We start from the raw sequence: 23,292 nt of genomic DNA, 5'->3' as shown, positions 1-23,292 counted from the left end.
GGTGCTGGGAGATGATTCCCGATCAGCCAGGAGAGAAGGCAACGAGAGTAGAGACAAGAGACAGAGTACTGTAGCGATAATCTTTCTTGAACATTCCGTTTGTGTATTTGAGCGCCCCCCCCCCCATTTTACATCAAAAACCAACAATATATATGTATTAATCTAATTGTGAGACCATTAACTGTTTAAGCCATAACTGGAATCGACTTCACAAATGAAGTAATTTTGAGATAGAAAATTGTTTAAGCCATTTCCGGTACAAACTTAATATTTCATCATCTTCATTTAATCTAGGGCGACGCTGATTATTCTGCTAATATATATTTGCCCCTATCTTATTCAATCATTTGTACTATCTATACGCATACGCTTATGTTTTGATGTTTTATATATTAGATTAGCAAATTACAGGATCAGCTTAATTTGGAAAAAAAACTCATTCAAGATGTGACCACATGGTGAAATTCAACATATTATATACTGAAAATGAAAGGACAACGAAAAGCTCTTGAATTGTGAGCTGTTGATAAGTTTCCTACATTAACAACTTACCAATGAGGACTTGTTTGAAAAAATATCCAGTTACTGAGTCCATTTGAAGAAATCATTAAAGAAGCAAGTTACAGAACATCAACCATATCAATAATAATGCCTATAAATTTAGCTTTAAGGTTATTTCTATCAAAAGCTGTCCAATCTATTCTAGTATTTTTGACTTTAGTGGAATCCTTCTTACTATTGTTGAACAATTCAGGTTATCAATGGAAACAAGAGTTTCATCCTATCTAAATGATAAAAAACTTGTTTATGTCTACTTTCTTAGACCCATGATTAAAATATTACTTTTAAAAGATTGACATAGAAAACATTTAGAATTGGAGTCTACATCTACTTTCCACTGATAATAATGGAGCAGAGTCTACCCTGCTGAGGGTGAAGAAGCCCAAACATGCGTAAATTACAACATGACAACTTTGAAACCAACTGATAAAATGTAACGAGTAAAAATGTCACAAATAATGGTTTCATCGCTCTTTGTCTAAGAAGAAAAAGTATGTTATTTTGCGCTACACTTTTGAGGTGTGATATGTGAACATTGCATCATTTACAACAGCAAAATTACAATGATGGACAATTTTTAAAATATCAAATAAAACTGAATTAAATGACAGTTACATATCACAAAACTTATTAAAAGATACAGATCTGGAATGCCGTTGTAGAATGCTATATCGAAATGTCAGCTCTTTACACTATGTACTTCTTAAATAGTATCCCCAAGAAAATGTAATAATTTGTTATAGTGTTTTTCTACTTTGTTTATCATGGCGATGTAATTAAGTAAACGTATATGTTCAACATCAATTTTATTTTAATAAAAGAGAGAGCTGCATGTTATCAACAATAGACTTCTTTATACAATTGGTATTTCTTTGCGATTCTGTTTAATTCTTTGCTTAGTACTGATCACATTTGTCCATTTAAGATGATTCCCTCAACCTCTTCCCCAGTAAAACACATACAGAGAAAATATTTCTGTTGTCCTTCTTCAATGCTTGTGGTGTGATGATCATCAAAGTAAGCGGCCATGCATTTGTGTTTTGTGTGAGCGATAAATAGGTGAATAACACTCCATTGGTTCTAATGGGATGTGCACAAGAACCGCCGTCATTTGAACACGGAATCTGTCCAGTACAAAGAGATATACAGATTGTGGTGCTGTCGTGGTAGGTGGTTTGCATATAAGGATGTTGTGACCATTCTAGACAGTGTGTTTCTGAGGTCGTAGGTATTGGCTTCACACGACTCGGCTTTGGTCTGAATGTGGCACCGCAGATCATGAAGACTATTGTGATTACAGTGCTGTCCCAGGAAAGAAAAATTGAGGACGCAACATCAGTTAACATTGACGATGTGTACGGCAATGAGGATGTACAGTTTGTATTATGTGCTAGAGAAAAATTAGCTCAGTTTGGCCTGGAGTTCAAGAATCCCGCTTGTGGGTCGATATTTTGGGTCGCTTCCAGTTCATTGGCGTTGGGAGTCTCATTAGAGCAAAGAGGAAACGTGTTTGAGGATGCATGTTGGCTGTGATGCTCAACATATCAACCTGGCAGAGTTGGACACCACTGTTGTAAAAGGCATAAATCTGGCCCTGTAATGGCAGTCGAAAAAATTACACTTGTATACAGATTCTCTCTGTGTCTACCATTGGGTGTCTGACACACTTATGGGGTGAGCAAGAATCCGTACTAAGGCAGCCAGTGAAATGTTGATCCGGCGAAGACTAGACACGTTGAAGAGTGTAATGCTGGTAGCATCGCACTGTAATCGTGCTAAATGGAAGATGGGCGTGGAGCACACTGTAGAGTTGGTGCGATGAGCCCATGTCAAATAAAAGAGATTCATGCACAGAGTGGACATCCAGGTATCAAGAGGACTCTGTATTTTGTGAGGCACGTGGATCCGGCAGTTACACGAACAGATGTCAGGCATGTCAGTCTGTTGATCCAGCACCAGAGCAATGGCAGAAAGGGCGATTGGAAGTTAAGGACACATGGCAACGGGTGGTGATGGACATCACCCATTACAATGAGAAGCCTTTTTTTTAACTCTGATTGTTAACCTACGCATTTTGCGGTGTGGTGACAAATGATCAGGCCGGACTTGGTAAATGTTGTTTGCCAGTTATCATGTGCGATGTGCTCATGTGCCATCAGAAAATGACATTGCTGAAAGAAGCCATCACAGCATTAAGAGAATTGCTGCCAGAAAGCAATGTACCATTACAGAGGCTACATATCGGTATAACATCACACCAAAGGATGGGAAGTCGCCTGCAACAGCACCTGCCAATGTCATACACACATACCATGTCAGAGTAAAGAGAATTGACACTACACAACCAATCGACGAGGGAACACACAACAGATATGGGATAGGGGAGCCAGTCTGGATGAGACCCCCATGAAAAAGGTGCACCATCAAGTTTAAACGAGGACGAATATCTTGGGTAATAAGCCAACAGTCGGAACCCCACACCATGTGTGTGACCTTTGCCTGGCTGCTGAGATACATCATACAACTAACAAGAAAAGCCATGACTCATCTAGGATTGACACTACACAACCAATCGACGAGGGAACACACAACAGATATGGGATAGGGGAGCCAGTCTGGATGAGACCCCCATGAAAAAGGTGCACCATCAAGTTTAAACGAGGACGAATATCTTGGGTAATAAGCCAACAGTCGGAACCCCACACCATGTGTGTGACCTTTGCCTGGCTGCTGAGATACATCATACAACTAACAAGAAAAGCCATGACTCATCTAGGGATGAGCTGCTGACAAACGCGATCAGTGAACTACCTCTGCCAGAGAGTATTGGCTATAGTTCATCTGACGAGATAGAACCAGAACCAGAGATGATGAATGTGGCCCTTCACAGAAGTGAGCGGAATAAAAGACCATGATCATGAGATCAGGGGGGGAGTGTGATTATCATCAAAGAAGCAAGCGGCCACACATTTTTGTTTTATCTGAGCAATAAATAGTTGAACAACACCGTTGGTTCTAATGGGATGTGCACAAGAACCACCGTCATTTGAACTTGGAATCTGTCCAGTACAAACAAGAGATATGCAGATTGTGGTGCTGTTGTGGTTATATGTCCTTATATGCAGGACATTTTTTTTCTGGTGCGAGAGTCGAGACCTGCGTACTGTGAACAGTGCTTTGCATCATGTTAACCGTTTTTCTTTTTTGTTTTGCTACATGTGGCACAAATTACTTTTTTGTTTTTTTTATTAAATTGTTAGGTGAAAGTACAGACTAGTTAGAAAACACCCTCTCCTCCATATGTTAAGAAATGGGTTTCTAAAACGTTCTCTGCATAGTACTATTGTTTTAACATCTTTATTTTATTTTTGTATTAGGTTAATGCTGTGATTGTTTACAAATGTTTTATTTCCAGTTTGTGTAAACCATTCTGCTTTATGTTGAATACCCAGAAAAAGTCCTTTCTGATTAATGTTTACCAGTTTTAAAAGAAGCAAACAAACTTGGCTGTTTTTCAGAATAACAAAATATTTTTTAACTGGTAAACATTAATCAGAAAGGACTTTTTCATGGCATATGTGTGAAGCAGAATGATTTGCACAAACTGGAATTTTTTAATAAGAGATTTGTTCATTTTTTTCATACGAGAATTTGGGATACTATAAGATTCCTACCTTAACAACTTACCAATGAAGACGTGTTCAAAAAATTGTCCAGTTACTGAGTCCATTTGAAAAAAATCACCAAAGAAGCAAGTCACAGAACTTCAACTATATCGATAATAATACCTACAATTTTAGCTTTGAGATTATTTCTTTCAAAAACTGTCCACTTTAATTCTGATATTTCTGACTCTTGTGGAATCCTTACCACTGTTGAACAATCAATGGAAACCAGATTTTAATCCTATCTAAATGATAAAAACCTAGATCCGACATTCAAATTTCAAAAGAATGACATAGAAAACACTAAGAATTGGATTTATATCTTCTACTTTCTACTGATGATAATGAAGCAGAATCAGCATCATACTGTTCTTCAAACTCTATTGAGGATCAAAAAGATCAAAGTTAAAGTAAAACTGTATCTCTTTCAAACCTGTTTGATGAATTAGCTTCAAATTAGCCTACAGTAACAAATCAAAACTTAGAGCAGGTAGGAGATGAGTTAGACCTGGAGACTGCAATTACAACAGAAATACAAGAATCACAATCTAAACTCAAAAGGAGTAAATCCCTTATGATTAAGTGCACAAAAGAATTTGAACATTCTGTAGCTTTAAAAAGACTTGCAAGAGGTGATGATCCGTTCCAGTGATGGAAGAAGACACAGGAGCTCTTATCACTGCCGAGTAAACGGCATATTTTAAAATATCTTAACGCATCACCTTCATCTGTGGAGAATGAGAGACTCTTTTGTACAAGTGGTAATGCGTATGGACCTAAGAGGAGCAGGCTATCTCCTTAGAACAGGGAAACTACATTACGACTTAAAAGTATTCAACTTTTTTCAGGTTATTTAATGACGAATCTAGTGATTTTGAGGAACGATTTTTTAATGGAGTATATTTGTTTTTTAAGTGGGATTCTGTTATAGTTGAGACCCTAACAGGTACTACCACTCCGGGTCAGAGTGGACCTGGGAGCAATGGCAATTAAAGGGTGGCTCCACACTCCCAAAGGCCCGCAAGCTGGGGCCTCACCATCGGATATAGTTTAAGGTCATATCCAGGACCGCAAAATAATTTGTAAGATATTTCTTTAAATGTTACTTACATTCAATTTGTTTTGTAAAAAAAAACAAAAAAATAAAACAAACACTAATGCTTAATTTAAATAAAAATTTTATTTTAACATTTCATAAAGAAAATAAACACTAGTATGGATACCCCATGTCATTAAGTGTCCTAATTTTAGTAAATCACACAAATTATAGAAAATTGTATTATGCATATTTTGAAAAAAAAAAAAAAATTATGGTTAAGCAACTAATATAGCAGGCAACAAAATGTGAGTAAATATTGAATTAAAAGTAATAATAAAATAATAAAAAAGTGGATTTGTTTTAAATTGTTTTAAATGTAATTAAGCTTTAAATAGATATTGTGAACAAAGTTTTATTATAAACATCTGTTTTATTTTATTAATAAATTCTTAAATAAGATAAGAAAGTTTAAATCAGCTAAGAATGCTGATTAATAACTACAAGAATTAATTTCCTTTTGCCATCAGATGTGTTAGCTGCTAAGGTGATTGCGTTCACTATTAAGACACTCATCTAGAAGCGGTGATTTTTAAAAAAAATAAAACACCCTGCAAACTGCAATCAATATGTCTATAAAAGTGAAAATGTGTGTGCGAGGATACTTCTCAACCTATATACTCAACAAATTTTTTATCTACAGACATGAAATTTGGTATATAGAGTATTCAGATATGTGGAAAACTTTTTATTTGGTTTTCATCCAAATAAAGGGCTGTTGAAGGGGTCAAAACTGAAAATTGGTATGTGGGAGGCTACTGGATTTTTATCTGTTTTCAACTGTCTCATGACTGCATATGCACAGTCATAGAACAATAGAGCTTCCTTATGCTAAGCTAAGTATGAGTTGCTTTAAAAACACTCTTGATCTTTACTCCTGATCTGAAATGGAACACGTACATCAAATCTGTTGCCAAAGCCACTGGGAAAATGGTGGAATCCTTCTATCGATCCAGTAGATATCTCACTGCTGATGCAATTCTCTATCTATATAAGAGTCAGGTTCGTCCATTGATGGAGTACTGTTGCCACATCTGGACAGAAGCTGCTAGAAAGGACTTATCCTACCTTGATAGAGTTCAAAATAGACTTCGTAGCCGCATAGGAGATGTCCTTTTTTCTTCCCTACAATCTATTTCTCACAGAAGAGATGTAGCGAGTTTGTCTTTGCTTTATTGTTATTTTCATGGAAAGTGTTCGACTGAGCTTTAATCTATGGTCCCCCTTCGCCAAACTTTCACAAGAAACACTCGTCTAGCTGAAAACACTATCAATAATTCCCCCCCCCCACGCTTTATTTGTGCCTAAATCTAAACGTAGATTCCATGAACAAAGCTTCTTTCTTAGAACTGCACGCCTGTGGAACTGTCTTCCGTTTTCCTGCTTTCCAGCTGACTACAATATGGTTGTCTTCAAGTCCAATGTAAATGAGTTCTTGATAAGCCGTTCCACTTAAGTTAACAAATTTACTGAATTTCCATTACTGACAATTACTATATTGTCCAATTGACAACTGTACACTCTTAACCCTTATCCTTGAGTGGCCTCTGGGCCTTGATAAGTGGTGATGCCTATGTAAAAAAAAAAAATACTGAGGAGACTATGAGAGCACTTCAGCTTATAGTTATTCATTTAAAGAATTACAATTTGTACTTTGTAGTTGGTTTGTAATTTCTTTTTTCTTATCTGATTGTTTAATTATATTGGAAATTGTACTTTGTATTTTTTAATTTTATTTAATAAAGGCAAAAAGCCATAGTAGTGGATTGACAATTAAATGCCAAGTTAAATTACTAGGTTAATTTGTCAAAATTATCTGATGAGTCACTTAGCAGTGATGAAATGATTTAAATTTTATTAAATTTAAAGAGAAAAGTAATTTAGCAGCCGATTAATCAGCAAATTGGCTGATTACTGATTAATTAGCAAAGTGGTAAATTAGGCCGATTACCTGCTGATTAATCGATACACTCCTAATATATATATATATATATATATATATATATATATATATATATAAATAAAATACTTCCCTTCTTTTAAGAAAAAATATTTGATATTGAATTGACTTTTTATGAATATCATTATAATCATTTTTCTTAAAGTTTTACAAATTATATGCATTAAAATAGCCTGTATTTCGGCAATAACACATAAAATGTTGTCTTCTAAGTAGTCTAATGTGTTTGATTTATGAGCATAGACATGGAACTTGACATATACCCAAAGAAAACAATCTAATTTTTTATTTTTTTTTATTACATTTTCACCCCAAACAAGGCACATTGCCACTTTGATGTAGGGGGCTACTATTAGGGACACAGGCTACAGGGGTACTAGGTGGGGAGTTGGACAACAAGATGTCTGTTCACGTTACACTTGAACTTCTGCATGTCAGTACAGTTGGGGAAGCAGGAACCTGGCAGGGAGTTCCAAAGTCTAACGGTTCTGGGAAAGAAACTACTGGAGTAGAAGGCTCTCTTACATCTAGGGATCTCTACTGTGAAGGGGTGGGATTGTACTGTTTGTTGGGTTTGTCAGGGGTATTTATGTAGAGGGGGTACAAGTGCTTGCAGCTCGTCGGAACATACACCGTTAAAGTACTTGTAAAACAGGCAAAGGGTTGCTACATTGCGTCGATGGGAGAGAGAGGCTGAAGCTTGGATGACAGTTCAGAACCTATTAGGTTGGCGACTCTCTTTTGAACCTTGTCTAGGAGTGAGAGACTAGTAGCAGATCCACCGGCCCAAATATGACAACAATACTTCATACATGGGCAAATGGTGGCCTTATAGAGGTACAGGATACTTTCAGGGGTCAGTAGCTTTCTAGCACGGTAGAGAGAACCTACCTTTTTCGCAGCAGTCCTGGCAATGCTCTCAATGTAATTGTTCCAACTCATGTTTCCTGTGAACGTTAGGCCGAGGAGTTTAAAAGATGTGCTTTCAGATAAAGAGTCTTTGGCCATTGCTATTGGTGGTAGAGAAGGTTTCTTGTAGTTATTGAAGGAAACAAGTTTAGTCTTGGCAGCATTGAATGTGACGATCCATTTTTGTCCCTATTCCACTACAGATTGGAGGTCATCCTCTAGTGTTTCTGCCATTTCTTTAGATATGTGTTCATTTGTTTTCCTGTTATGTCTGTTATATAGCGTGGTGTCATCAGCATATATACCCAGCTTACAGACAATTTTGTCAGGGAGGTCATTTATGAATATTAGGAATAATAGAAGTTAAAGGATAGACGCCTGAGGCACTCCCGCATTTATATCATATTGTTTAGATGTACGGCCATCGAGGACAACCTGGATTTTTCTCTTATCTAAGAAGGATTTAATTATGTTAAGTATTCTTCCAGTGATATCATATGATCTGATTTTCCTGAGAAGACCTTCATGCCATACCCTGTCAAAAGCCTAAGATATATCTAGAGCTACCGCTCTACCCTCCCCTGCTTTGTCAAGTGAATGGTATATACGCTCGGAAATTACAGTTAGAATGTCTGCTGTAGAACGGGCTTCCCTAAATCCATATTGTTGGTCGGTAAGAAGTTTAGCATCTGTAAGGTGATGAACTAGAGCTTGGTTAATTATGGACTTAAATATTTTGGCAAAAAGTGGGAGGAGGCTAATGGTGTGGGAATTTACTGGGTCAGTTCTTTACCCAGAATTCTTGAAAACTGGTACCACAGAAGCAGTTTTCCATATGGCAGGAAAGCAAGATTCATTAAAGCATTTGTTGTAAAGTTTGGAGAGGATTGGAGCTACTTCGGCGGAGCACTTTTTTAATAGCAGTGAAGCAAAATGTAGTAGGCAAAACAAAAAAAAAAAATCCAGAAACAGATAGGAAATGGTCAGTATCACCCACCTCAAGAAGAGAGGGATTTCTTGTCTGTAATAACCGTGGAGAAAGAAGAAAAAGACAAAAAAAAACAGAAAGAACAAAAACTCGCTTCTCGCAGACATGTGATGCATCACAAAGAACAATCCAACCCAATTCACAGAACCACCTACACACAATCTGCAGGACACCCCCGACTCCTGTCCAGTGTCCTGCCTTTATAGTGGTCGGGAATTATGTATTTGCATAACTGGATTTATGTCGGTTAAATCTGTGGTACGCGTGCTGCCTTTGCGCGATGGCAGCTGCACATGTGGAACTAAACCATTGGGGAGAGTAGGGCTTGCTATAAAATTTCCGCGTGAGGACATGTGCTTCAATTACTGTTTTGAACCATTCAGTGGTCTCATTTGCGCACTGTTCAGCAGAAAGTGAAAAGATATTTCGCCATGGGGTGTCTCTAATGAGATCCCTGATGGCTTCCCAGTCGGCCTTTTTATAATATCTCATTGTTTTGAGCAATGGCTCTTCCATTTTGGCTCTAGAGTTTAGGGTGATTTCAACTATTATCACTACATGATCAGCATTCCCAAGTGGGCTGTGGGCATTCGTAACACAATCATCAGGAACTGTGGTCAGAAACAGATCTAAAAGTGATGTGTTGCTCTTGCTGGTCAGGGAAATGGGTTGGAAACGTAATCGTCTGTGATAGGGAATGAGATATAGAGAAGCTATGTGTTGTGGTACCAGCTGCTGTAATTAGAGAATCCAAGCCAGTTACTGTGGTGGACATTGAAGTCACCAAATACATGAACTTGTGCGCTAATATCGAGGGAAAGTGCTGTATCTATGCTGTCAGAGACTTTGTTTATTAGGGTACAGTCCTGGGTCAAGGGAAAGCGGTAGAGAAAATAAAAGTAACTAATATTATGTTGCATGTTAAGTCTAAAGCACATAAAGGCTTGATCGTCCGATTCTAGTTTTCTTTCTCTAGTCAGGAGGAGAGTGTTTCGAATATAGACTCCAAGCCCGTGCATGTGTCTGTCAGACTCCTTATGGCAGAGTGGGAGATATCCGGGCATGTTAAAGTAGTTAGAGGGGATGGAGGAGTGTAGGTTAGTCTCACTTATCCAGGGTGTTTGTTAGGAGAAATGCTTCAACATTATTTAAATTAGTTCTAAGCCCACGAATATTAGTAAATGCCAGCCTCAAGGGAGGAAGCAATTTGATTTTCTTTGAGTTTTGTCCTGGTTCAAGCGTAATTTTAGATTGTACTGTCATTTTTTTTTTTTTTTTAAGTTTCAGTTTAGGTAAGGGGTGCTGAACAAGTGGGTATGCAGAACACCAGGCATGCAACACAAGTAAACCATCAGCCGACCTTCCATCTACTAGGACTGTGGCCTCAGGAAAGCCCACCGGGGATGAGTGCAGGGTCCCTTTCCATGCGCGACATGGCACTGCAAACATCCCGATATTATTCAACTGTTGATGGAATAGCCGCTCTAAGCGCTACCAAAGAGTTAGGACACCTGTATTACCAGTCGGGAACAGCAGCCAGGAACTGTCATTCCGGTACCCTCAACCCATCAGACGATGGTCAACCCAATCTACTTGTACTGGCATTATGATGTTCAAGCACTCCCAACTGCCCAGTTTAGAGGGGGATGGAATGTGTCAGGAGAGGGGGAAATCGGCGTTCATTGCCCTAGTCAGGAAACAAGATCGGCCACTGAGTGTTTCTGTCGAATCCCTCTGCTTCAACCTCTACGCCTGGCTAATAGGCAAAGAAGGAGTAGGGGAGCTGGGCGATAGACAGTAGGGCAGATCGATTTTGGAACCCCAGTGAGGCAATGGTGATGATAGTTGGGGTTTGACATAGAAAAGACCTACACAAAATATTTTTTTCAAAATCGTTATCTTTGCTTGAGGAAATGACTTTAAAAGTTGAAAAACTGAACCTATTAAAAGTTTCTTGGTGAATTGCCAAGAACGTCCCGTCATCAAAACAAACCGTACTGTTCAGAAAATGGACTCATTATTTAGAAAATTTTAAACTACATTTTTAAATTAAATGAGTAAGGATTATGAATTAATAAAATAAATATTAAGTGCAAAGGCAAAATTATGTTTTTTAAAATAATAATGACTAAAATTCGCTTTTTCATTTCAGGAACTTTTTGTGGGGTGAAAACATTTTAGATTTCACCGTCGCAAAACACGCTCGTTATTGATATTGAAAATTAGTGTTTGTTTATTATTTAATTTTAAAACATTACGATTTAGGCTTAATTATTTCAAAAGGAAAAACGAAAAAGACTTGTTTAAAATATATATTATTATATTTCAAGTGTCTGCAGTCAATTGTTTTATCTTTTTTAATTTGTTTTTCTATTAAGTTGGAGCAAAAATAATGTTTTTGATGTTCAAACGAACGTCAAAAACATTATTTTTGCACCAACCCAATATTTCACATCAAATTCTATTTGAAATTTTTATTAAAATATGGTAATACTCCAGTTTTATATTAAAAAAAAAAAATAGTCCATACAATTTAATTCTACACATTCTTTACGAAATAGAACCACGTAAATTTTCAAGTTTTTCTACTTAATAAAAAAATACTTTGCAGAAAATTAGTGTCAAATTTTTATTTCTCTTATTTTCAGGGAGTAATTATTTTTAAGCAGTATTTTTCTCCTAATATTATAGTTTTAAAATCAGATAACACACAAAGATACGAGTAAATAAGGAAACTGCTTTAAAGGTCTTCCTTATTTGTGCTAAAATAACTTTATTATTTAGAAAACCATTCTTAACATGGGGAAGATAGGAGATTATGTTGTAACTATTCTGTACTTTCACCTAAAAATTTAATGAATAAAAATTTCATAAAAATTAAATTTGACTTGAAAATACTATTAAAAATAGCATGGTAACGTAGATGCACAAGCACTGGTTTTTCAAACTCTAAACACTCGTTTAAAATGGCACAGCTACAGCGAGAATGAATCTCTTTATGAGTAAATTCATGTTATCGAAGGAAGAGCTAAAATCTGCTAAAAATGTCTAAACTAAAACTATGCCTCTGATTTGGTTTTGTCTTCTCTCTTCAATACATCTAATGCAACTCTACAAAGTTTTTCATTATTTCTTATAACTAGCGCTTATTTTTTTTACATATGAGACTGGAAGATAGCCTAAAACAGTTTCCTTCAGTTATAATCCATTTATTTATTTTACTTTACGGATTAAAATGTCAGTAAAAGCACAACGTTCAGTTTTAATCCGTGTTTCACAAAATTTGCTGGTCCACTTTGTCATTTGGATGAAACAGCGCCTCCAACTTCACAACAAGTCATCCAGTTTAGTTATTTCCTCGAAACAGTCATCCCCACTTAAAAAAATAGTGGAATTTCTATGTTAATTGCAAAGGAATTAATTAGTATTTGGCAAGTAGTTAATCCACAATTGCCCTTGTTAGGAGAACGTTATATAGGACAGAATGTCAATATATTTTGCTATAAGAGGACCAAACAGATTGACAGGAAATCTCTTGCAGCAACCAAAGTGAAAAGAATGAAGGAACTGCAAGACAGATTATTTTATATATTTTCTTGTAGCTGTAAACTTCCTGACTTGAGATGTGATGAATTTGTAGTAAAGTGCAAGATAGGAAATTGTCAAAAAGGCACATTGTCTGCACTTGTCCTGCTACCAAGGAGGTAAAATTAATTCTATAGATTCACCTGCAATTATGTTCTTTTTTGTGGAAAATGAAATAATGTATTGGTATTTATTATGTAATCTGGCTGTATTATTAAACATACAAATTTTGCAATTTTCCGGTTCCACTAGAAAAACGGTCATTTAGACCAATTTTTAAATTAATTGATGCAACAAGAAAAAGCCTAACAACATTTACTGGCACTTTGTATCAATAATTATCAAAATTTACCTCAAGTAGAATTCTAAAAAAATAGTGTCCCTCCAGATCATCATTATCTGACAGCAGAAGAAACAAATAATTTAAGTGTGAAGACCAGAGTCTACTTTTTGAGAGTATGCTGTTATCATTTCTTGAGAAGTTAAACTAAAATATGCAGTTTAGAAAATTGGACCTTTAAATCAAGCAAGATGGCTAACATAAGCCACAAGGTTAAGTGTTTATGGACCAGAGGTGTCTATCCTCAAACACTATGATAAATTAAACATTTTGGTCAAATTTATGATCCAAGTGTGTGCAGTTTGAGATCAAAACCGACAATAATTTTTTTAACCAACAACAATATATTTTAATATGATTCAGAGAACAAAACAGTTAACTGAAATCCAAATTACTGTTTTAAACAGTTCCAAATATGGTCCTTTTGCACTACTTTCGGAAAATATAATATCGATGATAAACTCAGATGAATTGGATGTGAGAGAAGAGGGCATTCAAACGATTTTGTGCATTAGGTAAATAAATATTTATCCATTAAATTTTATTAGTTTTCTCAATTTACCCAAACAATAGTCAGTTTTATTCATATTTCATCACAAACATATACAAAATAAGTGTTTTCAAATAATTGTTTTTGTGTGTTGTTTTTTCCAGAAATAGTGAACAACTAAAAAAAAAGACTGAAAAAGATTACTGCTATCAATTTTACAGCCAAACACTGGTCAAATTTGATTGATTTTTCTAAAAAAAAAAAGTTGTATATGGGCAGGAAGCAAGACATACATTATTATAAAGTCATTGTGCCAGCAAATTAGACCTTCATTTTTTTGAAAAGAAATTATACAGAACAATTTAGTTCTATTATAACAGTTTTTATTATTGCCTCTAATAAAAAATTAAAATACATGGTTCTGTAACTTGTATCAAGTTGTTATATTGTGTTATACATCTCCACATATCTTTTTGAATTGTGAAATTTAAAAGACTTAGTTGCTAATTGGCTTTTTTTACAATTTTTGTTTAATCAATGCAGTAAAAGTTGAGATATTTTGCTAATTGTGATTCATAATTAAAATTATAATTCATGTATTTATTTTTCTTTCAATGTATTTCATATAAATATATCAATTTTAACTGGATTTTTTTAATAAAAGTAGTGAATTTCAAAGTCAGTGTTGTGAAAAATGCTATGAAAATGAAGAATTTCTCAGCATGTTTCTACACGATTTTTAAAATTAAATGCTCAATTTTCTGTTCAAGATGGGAATCTAATTTTTGGTATCTGTTCTTATCACATCAAATCCCAACTATCATCATCAGTGCCATGTTGATTTTCTGAAAAAAGTTGCAAATCGACCTGCCCTAATAGACAGTGCCTATCTACTCCTAAAGCAGTTTAGGTTTGCAGACTGGTAATTTGTTCAAGTCACCAGCTCTAGGAAGGATGTCATCCAAGAATGGAGGGCCCCCCTCCCCTTAGGTTTAGCTTCAGTTTTCCTTCTCCTAGATGGATGACCTGGGGAGATGTACAAGTCCATCAGCACCGAGAGGGGTTATCCTGTGCCTGGGTCCTAATTCAGGTATTTCGTCGACCCCGCATGGTAGTTAATGTTACTGGGTTAGTATGTAAATGTTATGTCTACTGAGAAATTACACTCCTCAAAGTGATTAAAGGACATTTCTATTACATTGTTACTGGAGGAGGGGGTGAGTAAAAGTTCATGCAGTAGAAGCAACTGTATTTGCAACAGGTTAGTTGGAAAGAGTTAAGATATGGTTTAATATTTTTCCTTTAAATTTAGAAATTTTTTTTTTTTTTTTAAATTTTTTTATTTATTTATATGTTGGCTTAGGAATAGGATGATGCGTCACAGAATGACTTTATATTAAGCGTGTGTAATGTATGAGTGTTAGTAGCAGCTTGGGGAGTAGGGTAGACTTAGTGTTTAGGAGAGGATTAACTTACAGAATACAGTAGAATTAATTTTTAGAATTTATAGTGAAGTAAAATTTAGTTATAGAGAAAAAAAATGAATTTTTTTTTCTTTTTTATTTAACATGCAAATCAGACAATGGCAGTCGTCTTAGAGGAAATGAATATATTGGACATACGTAGCATGCAAGAGAGGGGTGTTTCTACCGTAATAAGACTACGTGGCATGTCGGAATTCGTAGGTAACGACAGTCTATTAGGTCAGGTACAAGGCATTGTGTAACTATTCAAAAAGTCATAATGACGTATCTAAGATCACTGTATATTTCAGGTACATATATAATTGAAAGTAAGGCAAACTATATTCCGTGGTTTGTTATAGATAGCAAGGAAGCCACATATTCAATACAAGCGAGTTTATAGTGATTGTAGATATTAAGTATATTACTTAAATAAAGTTGTATCTTCTAGTATGGAAAAAAATAAGTCCAGGTTTCTGAAATTTCTGGGATTTGCTTTGCAAAGGCTTTTTTCCCCTTAGTTTACTTGAAATATAAGAGTGAAACACTATTTTGCCTATAAGGAGGGAGGAGGGATAACGAATTTCAGCTTTAGTCAAGATAAGGTTGGCAAAAAAAAAAAAGAAAAAAAAAGACAAATAAAGATGATAAATAAATACAAATAAAACAAAACCAAAGAAAAACAAATAAACGAGCATGTATACATTTCTTAGAAGCAAGATTAATTTTAAAAAATAGTACTTAACATTTCTTTAGGCACACTGGACGCCAGTCCGTTTGGCATGGCTAAGAGAAAATTTGGCCATATTAGAGGTGGAGAGGGTGCTTAAATTTCTAATGGGATTAAATCTCATGAATATGATAGCCAGTTGACATACAGATTTTGTGAAATGATTCATTCATCAAATGTTTCTCTCAGTAAATTGATCATATCATTTGAAATTTGCAAATGCTGCTCAGGTGTCAGTCTCTCCATTCTTGCCAAACGAAGCTGAACTAAATGTAACCGATAGTTGCTAAATTTGCAATTAATGAAAATAGAGTTGTCTATTTAAAGTTTGTCACCTCTAAACAACAACACTATATAACTTGAATGATATCATCCAAAGGAGCAGTTACCATTACTGCATTCTATTTTTCTTTCAACCAGTATCATATCCTTACCAATGGCAGGAAACAAATGATAACTTGAATGTAATCAATATCCCTACGGACACTGAAGAATACATGCTGATAAAAGAGGAGTTTACAAACTTTGGTGGTCCATACAAAGCACAAATTTTAAAGGTATGTATTCAAAGGTAAAAAAGTACACTTTTTCATAAATTGCTATCCAGCTTAAAAAACATTTTATTTAAAATGGCAAGATTAAAAATACACATAGCATAATAAATATTAAAAGTATTGATAAAAATTATATACAAAAGATACTTGTTTTTTGGGGAATCATTGTAATTGCCACTGTTCCCCCCAAATTACTTTTTAAACTAAAATAAAAAAAAATACAATTGCTAAACAATGTAATCACTATTTGAACAGTAGAATAACTTATGAAAATAACATTTTAAAAATTAAAATCCATATAGGAATATAAAGATGGCAATAACAATGTTTCTTAAAGCACCAATATTACCAACATATCAAAACTATTTTGTGAGCAATTGGTATAAACATCAGCTAATTGCTTTGTGCTAAGAATATTTGTATTTTTATTATTATTTATCATTTCAAATCAGAATGTTTTTATGCTAAATAATGTTTTTGAAAATGTTTGTGTGTGGTATTGTCTTTATTTCCAAAATTTCTCATATTATACAAGAAATTTCTTGTATTATACACAAAAAAATGAGTTAAGTTTTGTAAAAAAAAATGTTCGAATTGCACACCTCTGTTTGAATAAAATGTTATTTTAAGTTTTGTTGTTTTATTTGAGTAGATTGAAAGAATTCAAAATAAGGCCCTCTATAAGGAATACTTGAAGTCAAAATGCCAGTACAAGCTGTTACAGAAAAAAAATGAAAGGCAATTGTGGATGTATTGTGATGACAGGAATATCACCACAATAAACAGCAATGGACTTGATAGCAATCACATGAAAGGTATAGTATTATTATTGCATACTGATATCTATTGCATTGATATTCTTGCAGATGAAAGGTATTATTGTATATTCTATTTTCTGCATTACGAGATTTACTTGATTAATACTTTTGTAAGAGAAAGGGCCATGGAGAACAGGTAAAATATGATACTGTAAACACCAGTAGTTCCCATTTATTTACCTCCCCATGAGGTCAGAATTAAACACAATGTCTGGTTTAATGTGAGGAAAATCCAGCTTCTCAAAAAGGGCACTCTGTGGGAGAATTTAAATTTCCTCACTCTAATCAAGGACAGTAAAGATGAAATGTAGTATCATGATATGCTACACTTTGAAAAATTTATTTCAATAAATTGAACATCAAAATAAATAAGGGACAAGTCCATTCAAAAGTGTAGGGTGAGGGGGTCATCTTTATCACTCTAACTTATAATTGTCTAAGCTATTCCTAGCTAGAATCATCAATCACTATGATACCATCTTTACTCTAGTATGGTGTTCTACATAAGATTCCCAAACTGATTTTTTAAAATACATTATGCATATATATACAGTTGATTTCATTAGCGTGGGGTAGTGAGAAAACAGAAAGTAAAAAACAACCACCCACTGTTTTCCAGCTTGCTTTGAACCAAAAACAAGCAACCCAATATCTAATAGGGGTAAAGTCTAGATGGGAGAGGAAAAAAATGGTGGATGAAAAAATACAATTTGGAGGAGGGATCAGTGGTGAAAAGATAAAATTGAGGAGTGGGCATCCTTTTGGAAAGAGGAGGAGGGACCGTTCATCTGACTAGCTAAAAAAACTAAAAAGCTTACTTCAGGGGTTGGGGTCTGACAGAATCAAGAACTCATACTTGGCTCCTTTTAGTACATACAAGCCAGGAGATGTTGGACAGCCGTTATGTATTTCACAGGCAGGGGAAGTACAGTTAGTCCGTGAGAGGGAAAATGTACATGGCATCTGCTCTACCCTTTATGGAAAGTTTCTTTTGAAGCCAAGAGTTGACTGATGTTGACTCCTTAGCTTTTTGGCTAAGATCAATTACTTTGATCTTAGCCAAAAGGCTAAAGAGTCAACATCAGTAATCTGTTTCATGACAAAACTTGTTTTTTACTTCTGTGGCAAAATGAGTTTCTGCCCCTCCCCACCAATTTCTTCTTGTTATTTGTTCTTAAATATTAAAGTTCATCTCAACCACTAACACTTTTGTAGTCTTTTTATACTCTTAAAATTTGCATCCCTATTCCTTAACGTTTTTTTTTTCTTGTACTAATGACACAACTAGGAACATATAAAAATATTAATGACAAAATTTAAATCAAACTTCGATTTTTGGTTGATTTATTGGAATTTATGTATGTTGCTGCTCCTGCTTAAAAGGCTCTGTGGACTGTCTGGCATTGATCTCCTTCTCCACCCCCTTAGGGGTCACGTGAACCAACCTATAAAAACCGTGGGAGATTAGGCGCCAGGCTCTTTTCGCCTTTTTGTTTCAACCCTAACTGGACAGTGGTTCTTCGTGCATAGCCCCCGAAGGCAGTCACTGAAGCCCCCCCCCTTCTACGTCACGTTCCCAATTGAATATTTTATTCTTTCCATCCCAAGACAGTCGTGCGAAGTAAACCAATTATACGATGAAATAGAACAGTTAACCGTTCACATGAAAAGAGCCGGAATTGAGTGATGAACACATTGCTAATCGAACTCAAGATAAGTTCTAGTGAAGCACGTTTTCGCAAACCTTCATCTTCTTCATTCTGTATATTGTCTGTTTTCATTATATTGCTCACCCAGTAAAATTGCTTAAATATCGATTGCTTGGTTGTGTTCCCTTCTTACAACCTGTCCTCGCATAAGAACTTAACTACAGAATTGTTGTTGCATTCTCACGTGTGAGAATTGAGCTTTATTTCAGGGTTAAATTATTCCCAACAGATTCTCATTCAATTGTAATTTTCTGCTGGGTAACCTTTTCGGACTTCCAAGGTGCTCAGGTCAATCTTTCTGCTTTCCAATGAGTGTAGTAGTGATGTACACACATTAAGAACCATATGAAAAGATGAAGTTTATCAAACTCCATCATCTCAACTGCAGTTGCAAAATGAAGAATGATGATTTTAGTATGAAACCTGTAATGCTTTTTCAAAATGTCTTCAATGTTTGTTAGATAATATGTGATACGTGATTGTGTTGAGCATAATCCTTCTTGATTCTTATTCTTTATATCATTTAGGGTTGGGAAGCCTCATTCACAAAGGTAGTTGAAAATTGCAATATTACTGATGAAGCTGGTTTTTACTAATATGGGAAATTTCTTTTATATTAAAATCTAAAATATATCAATGGCTAACATCAATGATTTTATTTTAAGTTTGTGAAGACTGAAAGCATTAGTTAAAAAAAAAGGTCAATATTTATTAATTTCCTTAGTTATATTCACATATTTTGCCATCTAACTTTAAAAAAAATAAAAATAAAAATAATAGATTTGTTGGCATATGTTCCCTTGTGCCAAGAGTGAAATACAGCATAAAAAGATTACAAATAAAAGAACGCAAAAGATTACCGAAAGAGGATGGGGAACCATCTTATAAAATCAGCTAATGCATTTTGGAATTTGCTATCTAATCAAATTGAAGAAAGTCTGCTACTATGTCAAAAAAAGGGCCCAACAATATAAAAAGAAAAACAAAAGAGAGTAATTCAGTGAGTTTAGAATGATCACAGACATACTGCAAGATTTTTCTGCCAACATGCAAACAAGTTCAAGATAACTTATCCACTTTTACAAAAAGGTAAATGCAGCATTTTTCTCAACTGTAATTTTAGTAAATAATTTTACTTTTATCAAACAAATTACTGATAGAAGTCTCATTATCTAAATTCGACAATTCAATTAAGTGACAAAATTGGAATTTTCTCCCAAATCTGAACTTACATATCTTACTATTTTCAAAATATTAAAATCGACAAGTCAGACTCTAAGAACTTCCATTTTAAACTAAGTACTGATCAGAAAGCAGAACAATAGGTAGGATTCATATATTCATTCTCAGAGTTATGTCACACAAGCGATTGACATAAAGTCTATATCCTAACTAAAGCAACATCAAAAATAAAGTATTTTCCTACTTATATTTTCCAAGTTCTCATGTTACTTTTTAAAAATAAGGAACTTTCAGATTGAAATTTCGCCCTCAAAAGACTGTATATTTTAATTTGAGCAGCTGATCAATCTAAATCTAGTCCCTTTCATCAAGAGATCTCCCTGAAGTGGAGCCGAATTTTACAATTGTATGTTTTGGCATTAACCGTGCTATTCCTGATCTTTCTCTTTCAGAGTTACCCCCCTTGGGTTATTTTAGTAGTAGTCAGTGCCCAGACTAATGAAACTGAAATAAAAGCCAGAAAGTTAATTTATAATCATGTTTCATTATGCTTAAATGGACAAGCCCATTCTCTGGATTTTGCTAGTCCATAAGGGGATAATCTAGTAAATAAATATTGCTTCATTCAAGCAAGAACTAATTTGAGACCCTTATGCCAGTAAGTGTCAATTTGCTTTTACACCCTTTTTTCCTCCATTATATAATGAGTTCCTCCTAGTCTGACTGATTATGATTTTATGCAAACAAACTGATTTATCAAACTTAATCTTAGCCCCTGTAACTGTTTTACACCATCTGATTTTCATGTTGATGAATATCGCCAATGCCATTTACAAGCACTGTCATATTGTTGACATAAGCGGTGTATTTTATTGTGGTGTAATGAAGGACCAAATTCTACCTTAGTCTGTGAAAAAAGGGTTTCAATCCAAATATGTAAGTCATCGGTGAAGGTGTATATCCCTGATAAATGGATATGGACAACCATAATCCATTTACCTCGACCAGCTCACTGAGGTTTGCATACAGGAATCAAATCCAGAAGCAAAACCAAACCAAAGAGAGAACAGGTTTCAAGTAATAATGATCCACCCTATTGAATGCTTCAGATTGATACAAGTTGATGAGTTGACTTTTTAGATGAGCAGGTATAATGTCTTAAGAAATAACAATAAAAATAAAAAGTTTCAACAACAATCCAAAATTTTCAAAATTAAATGCTAGTTATTTAAACAAACAAATTTCTTATTCAAAGTCCCAAACATGGTTTTTATTTTTCAAATTTAAATTATTTAAACAAACAAATTTCTTATTAAAAATCCCAAACATTTTTTTTTAATTTAAGTGTAAATATTTAAACAAATAAACTTCAAATGATTTTTAAATTAAATTTAAGGTATTTAAATCAACTTATTCTAACTTCAAAACATTTTTTTAAATTTTTTCTGAATTCTAAATTCAAAACATTTTTTTTTTAATTTTAGCATTTAAAACAAATTTCTTATTCCAAGTCCCAAACATTTTTTTTTTTTCAAAATTAAATTAACTTTTTGTTTTCTTTATTTAACTGTTCTGGAAGTGGGTATAGGAGTTTTAATTCATTGTTTTCCTTGTTCCTAAATCATCCAGTTTTATGTGGATTCCATTCAATTTTTAAAGTGAGATTTTAATGTAACCAAAATATCCTCCAAATACCTAACTGCTTTAAAATCCGTCTGCCAAATATCCACATATCTGTTTTAAATTTTACATAAAACACTTGCTTTTTTTCTTAATATGATGTGAAGTAGAAAATAATGTTTTTTATTGTATTTGTTTTGTTAATAGTTGGAAGGAATGGACATGGGTATTATTTCTACACGACCTCTGCGGGAGCAGATGATGTGGCAGACCATACAATTCGAAACAGGAAAATGTATTACTGCAGTGTCCTTGTTGGACAACCTATTATTGGTGATCAGAGTTATAATGCTACCAATTTTCTAACAACAGGCATCTCAGCAGTGGACAATACAGCACAACCATCGATTTATACAATCTATAAAGAAAACCTACTTTGCCCAAATTATCTCATCTCTTATGCAATTAACTAGATAATTAACTCCTATCAGTTGTCTTTTGTATTAAACAATGTTCGTTTAAATAAATATATATATATATATATATATATATATATATATATATATATATATATATGCAAACAAACTAATTAAAAGAATTATCAGAATTATTTTTTCAATATACTTTTAACATGCTTGTAATAAAAATATTAATGCTTTTATTACTTTTTTCAAATAATTTTGTAAGTTTCAATTTTATTAAATCTTTATTTCATAAAAAAATTGTGTTTTATTCTTTTATAATTCTATGATTATTTATGATATTTGTTTACATAAGGAAAAAAAAGTGATTTTTTAAATAATCCAATTTTTGATATGGGTACTTTTTAGAATCTGCATGTAGTTTTTTTTTCATGACAATATTATTATGTGTTAGACATGTTGGTGGCCTAAGTATAAGAATGCTGATGAAATAAATGATTTTTTAATCATTCTCATTTGTTTTTATGACCATTTTCTTATTTATTAAAAAAAGTATTTCATTTGTTAAAAACATTTATTTTATTTAATAATTATAATAATAATAATAAATATATATATATATATATATATATATATATATATATATATATATATATATATATATATATATAAAATAAGGGTGGAAAATGAAGTCACAAAAACTATACATTGGTATATATAGAATGATTCATTTATTTAATAAGGGTATACATACATTTAGTTGTGGGATAAAGAGGACTCTATACCAAGGTATTTCGAAGCTTAATGCTTCTCATTAGAAGAATAGAGAAGATGCTAGGTAACATAATGGCAATGTGACATCTAGTGTGGGATTCATCAGGAATTAAATAAATAAATAAAATTATTGATGTTGTTCGGGGGAACTATATTGAACTCTAAGGTAAAGGAGGAGTGTATTATATAAAGTGTAATGTAAAAAGGTATATAGGTGGTCTATCATAGTCTTAAAGAATGTGGGTAGTTTATATGTGTAAACTCAAGAGGTAGGATGGGTGATGGTTTTATTTTATCTGTATGTAAGATGTGTAGTATTTATGGAGGGTTTACATGAGGAGGGGGTTTACTCTAAACGGTATTTTATCAACAGAAGTAACCAAGCACTTAGAGAAGGTGTATATTTTCAGGCGTAATATTATGATG

The 23,292-nt window shown here is 34.0% G+C and overlaps 1 protein-coding gene across 1 annotated transcript in view; it reads left to right on the top strand.

The window, feature by feature from the left end:
• The window catches only part of LOC145254570 (protein mono-ADP-ribosyltransferase PARP15-like), a 130,865-nt gene extending 108,624 nt beyond the window's left edge, over positions 1-22,241 (top strand). Inside the window, exons 3-5 of the mRNA XM_080113176.1 lie at positions 16,208-16,344; positions 16,994-17,156; positions 21,878-22,241. Of these exons, the coding sequence (XP_079969302.1) occupies positions 16,208-16,344; positions 16,994-17,156; positions 21,878-22,143 (566 nt within the window). The 3' untranslated portion in view covers positions 22,144-22,241. The remainder of the gene's footprint in view (positions 1-16,207; positions 16,345-16,993; positions 17,157-21,877) is intronic.
• Positions 22,242-23,292: the final 1,051 nt, after the last annotated feature.

This window comes from Euprymna scolopes, chromosome 30 (assembly GCF_053919585.1).
Source record: "Euprymna scolopes isolate OS-2025 chromosome 30, ASM5391958v1, whole genome shotgun sequence".
Classification (NCBI taxonomy): domain Eukaryota; kingdom Metazoa; phylum Mollusca; class Cephalopoda; order Sepiida; family Sepiolidae; genus Euprymna; species Euprymna scolopes.
This window is presented reverse-complemented; position numbering and strand designations above follow the sequence as displayed.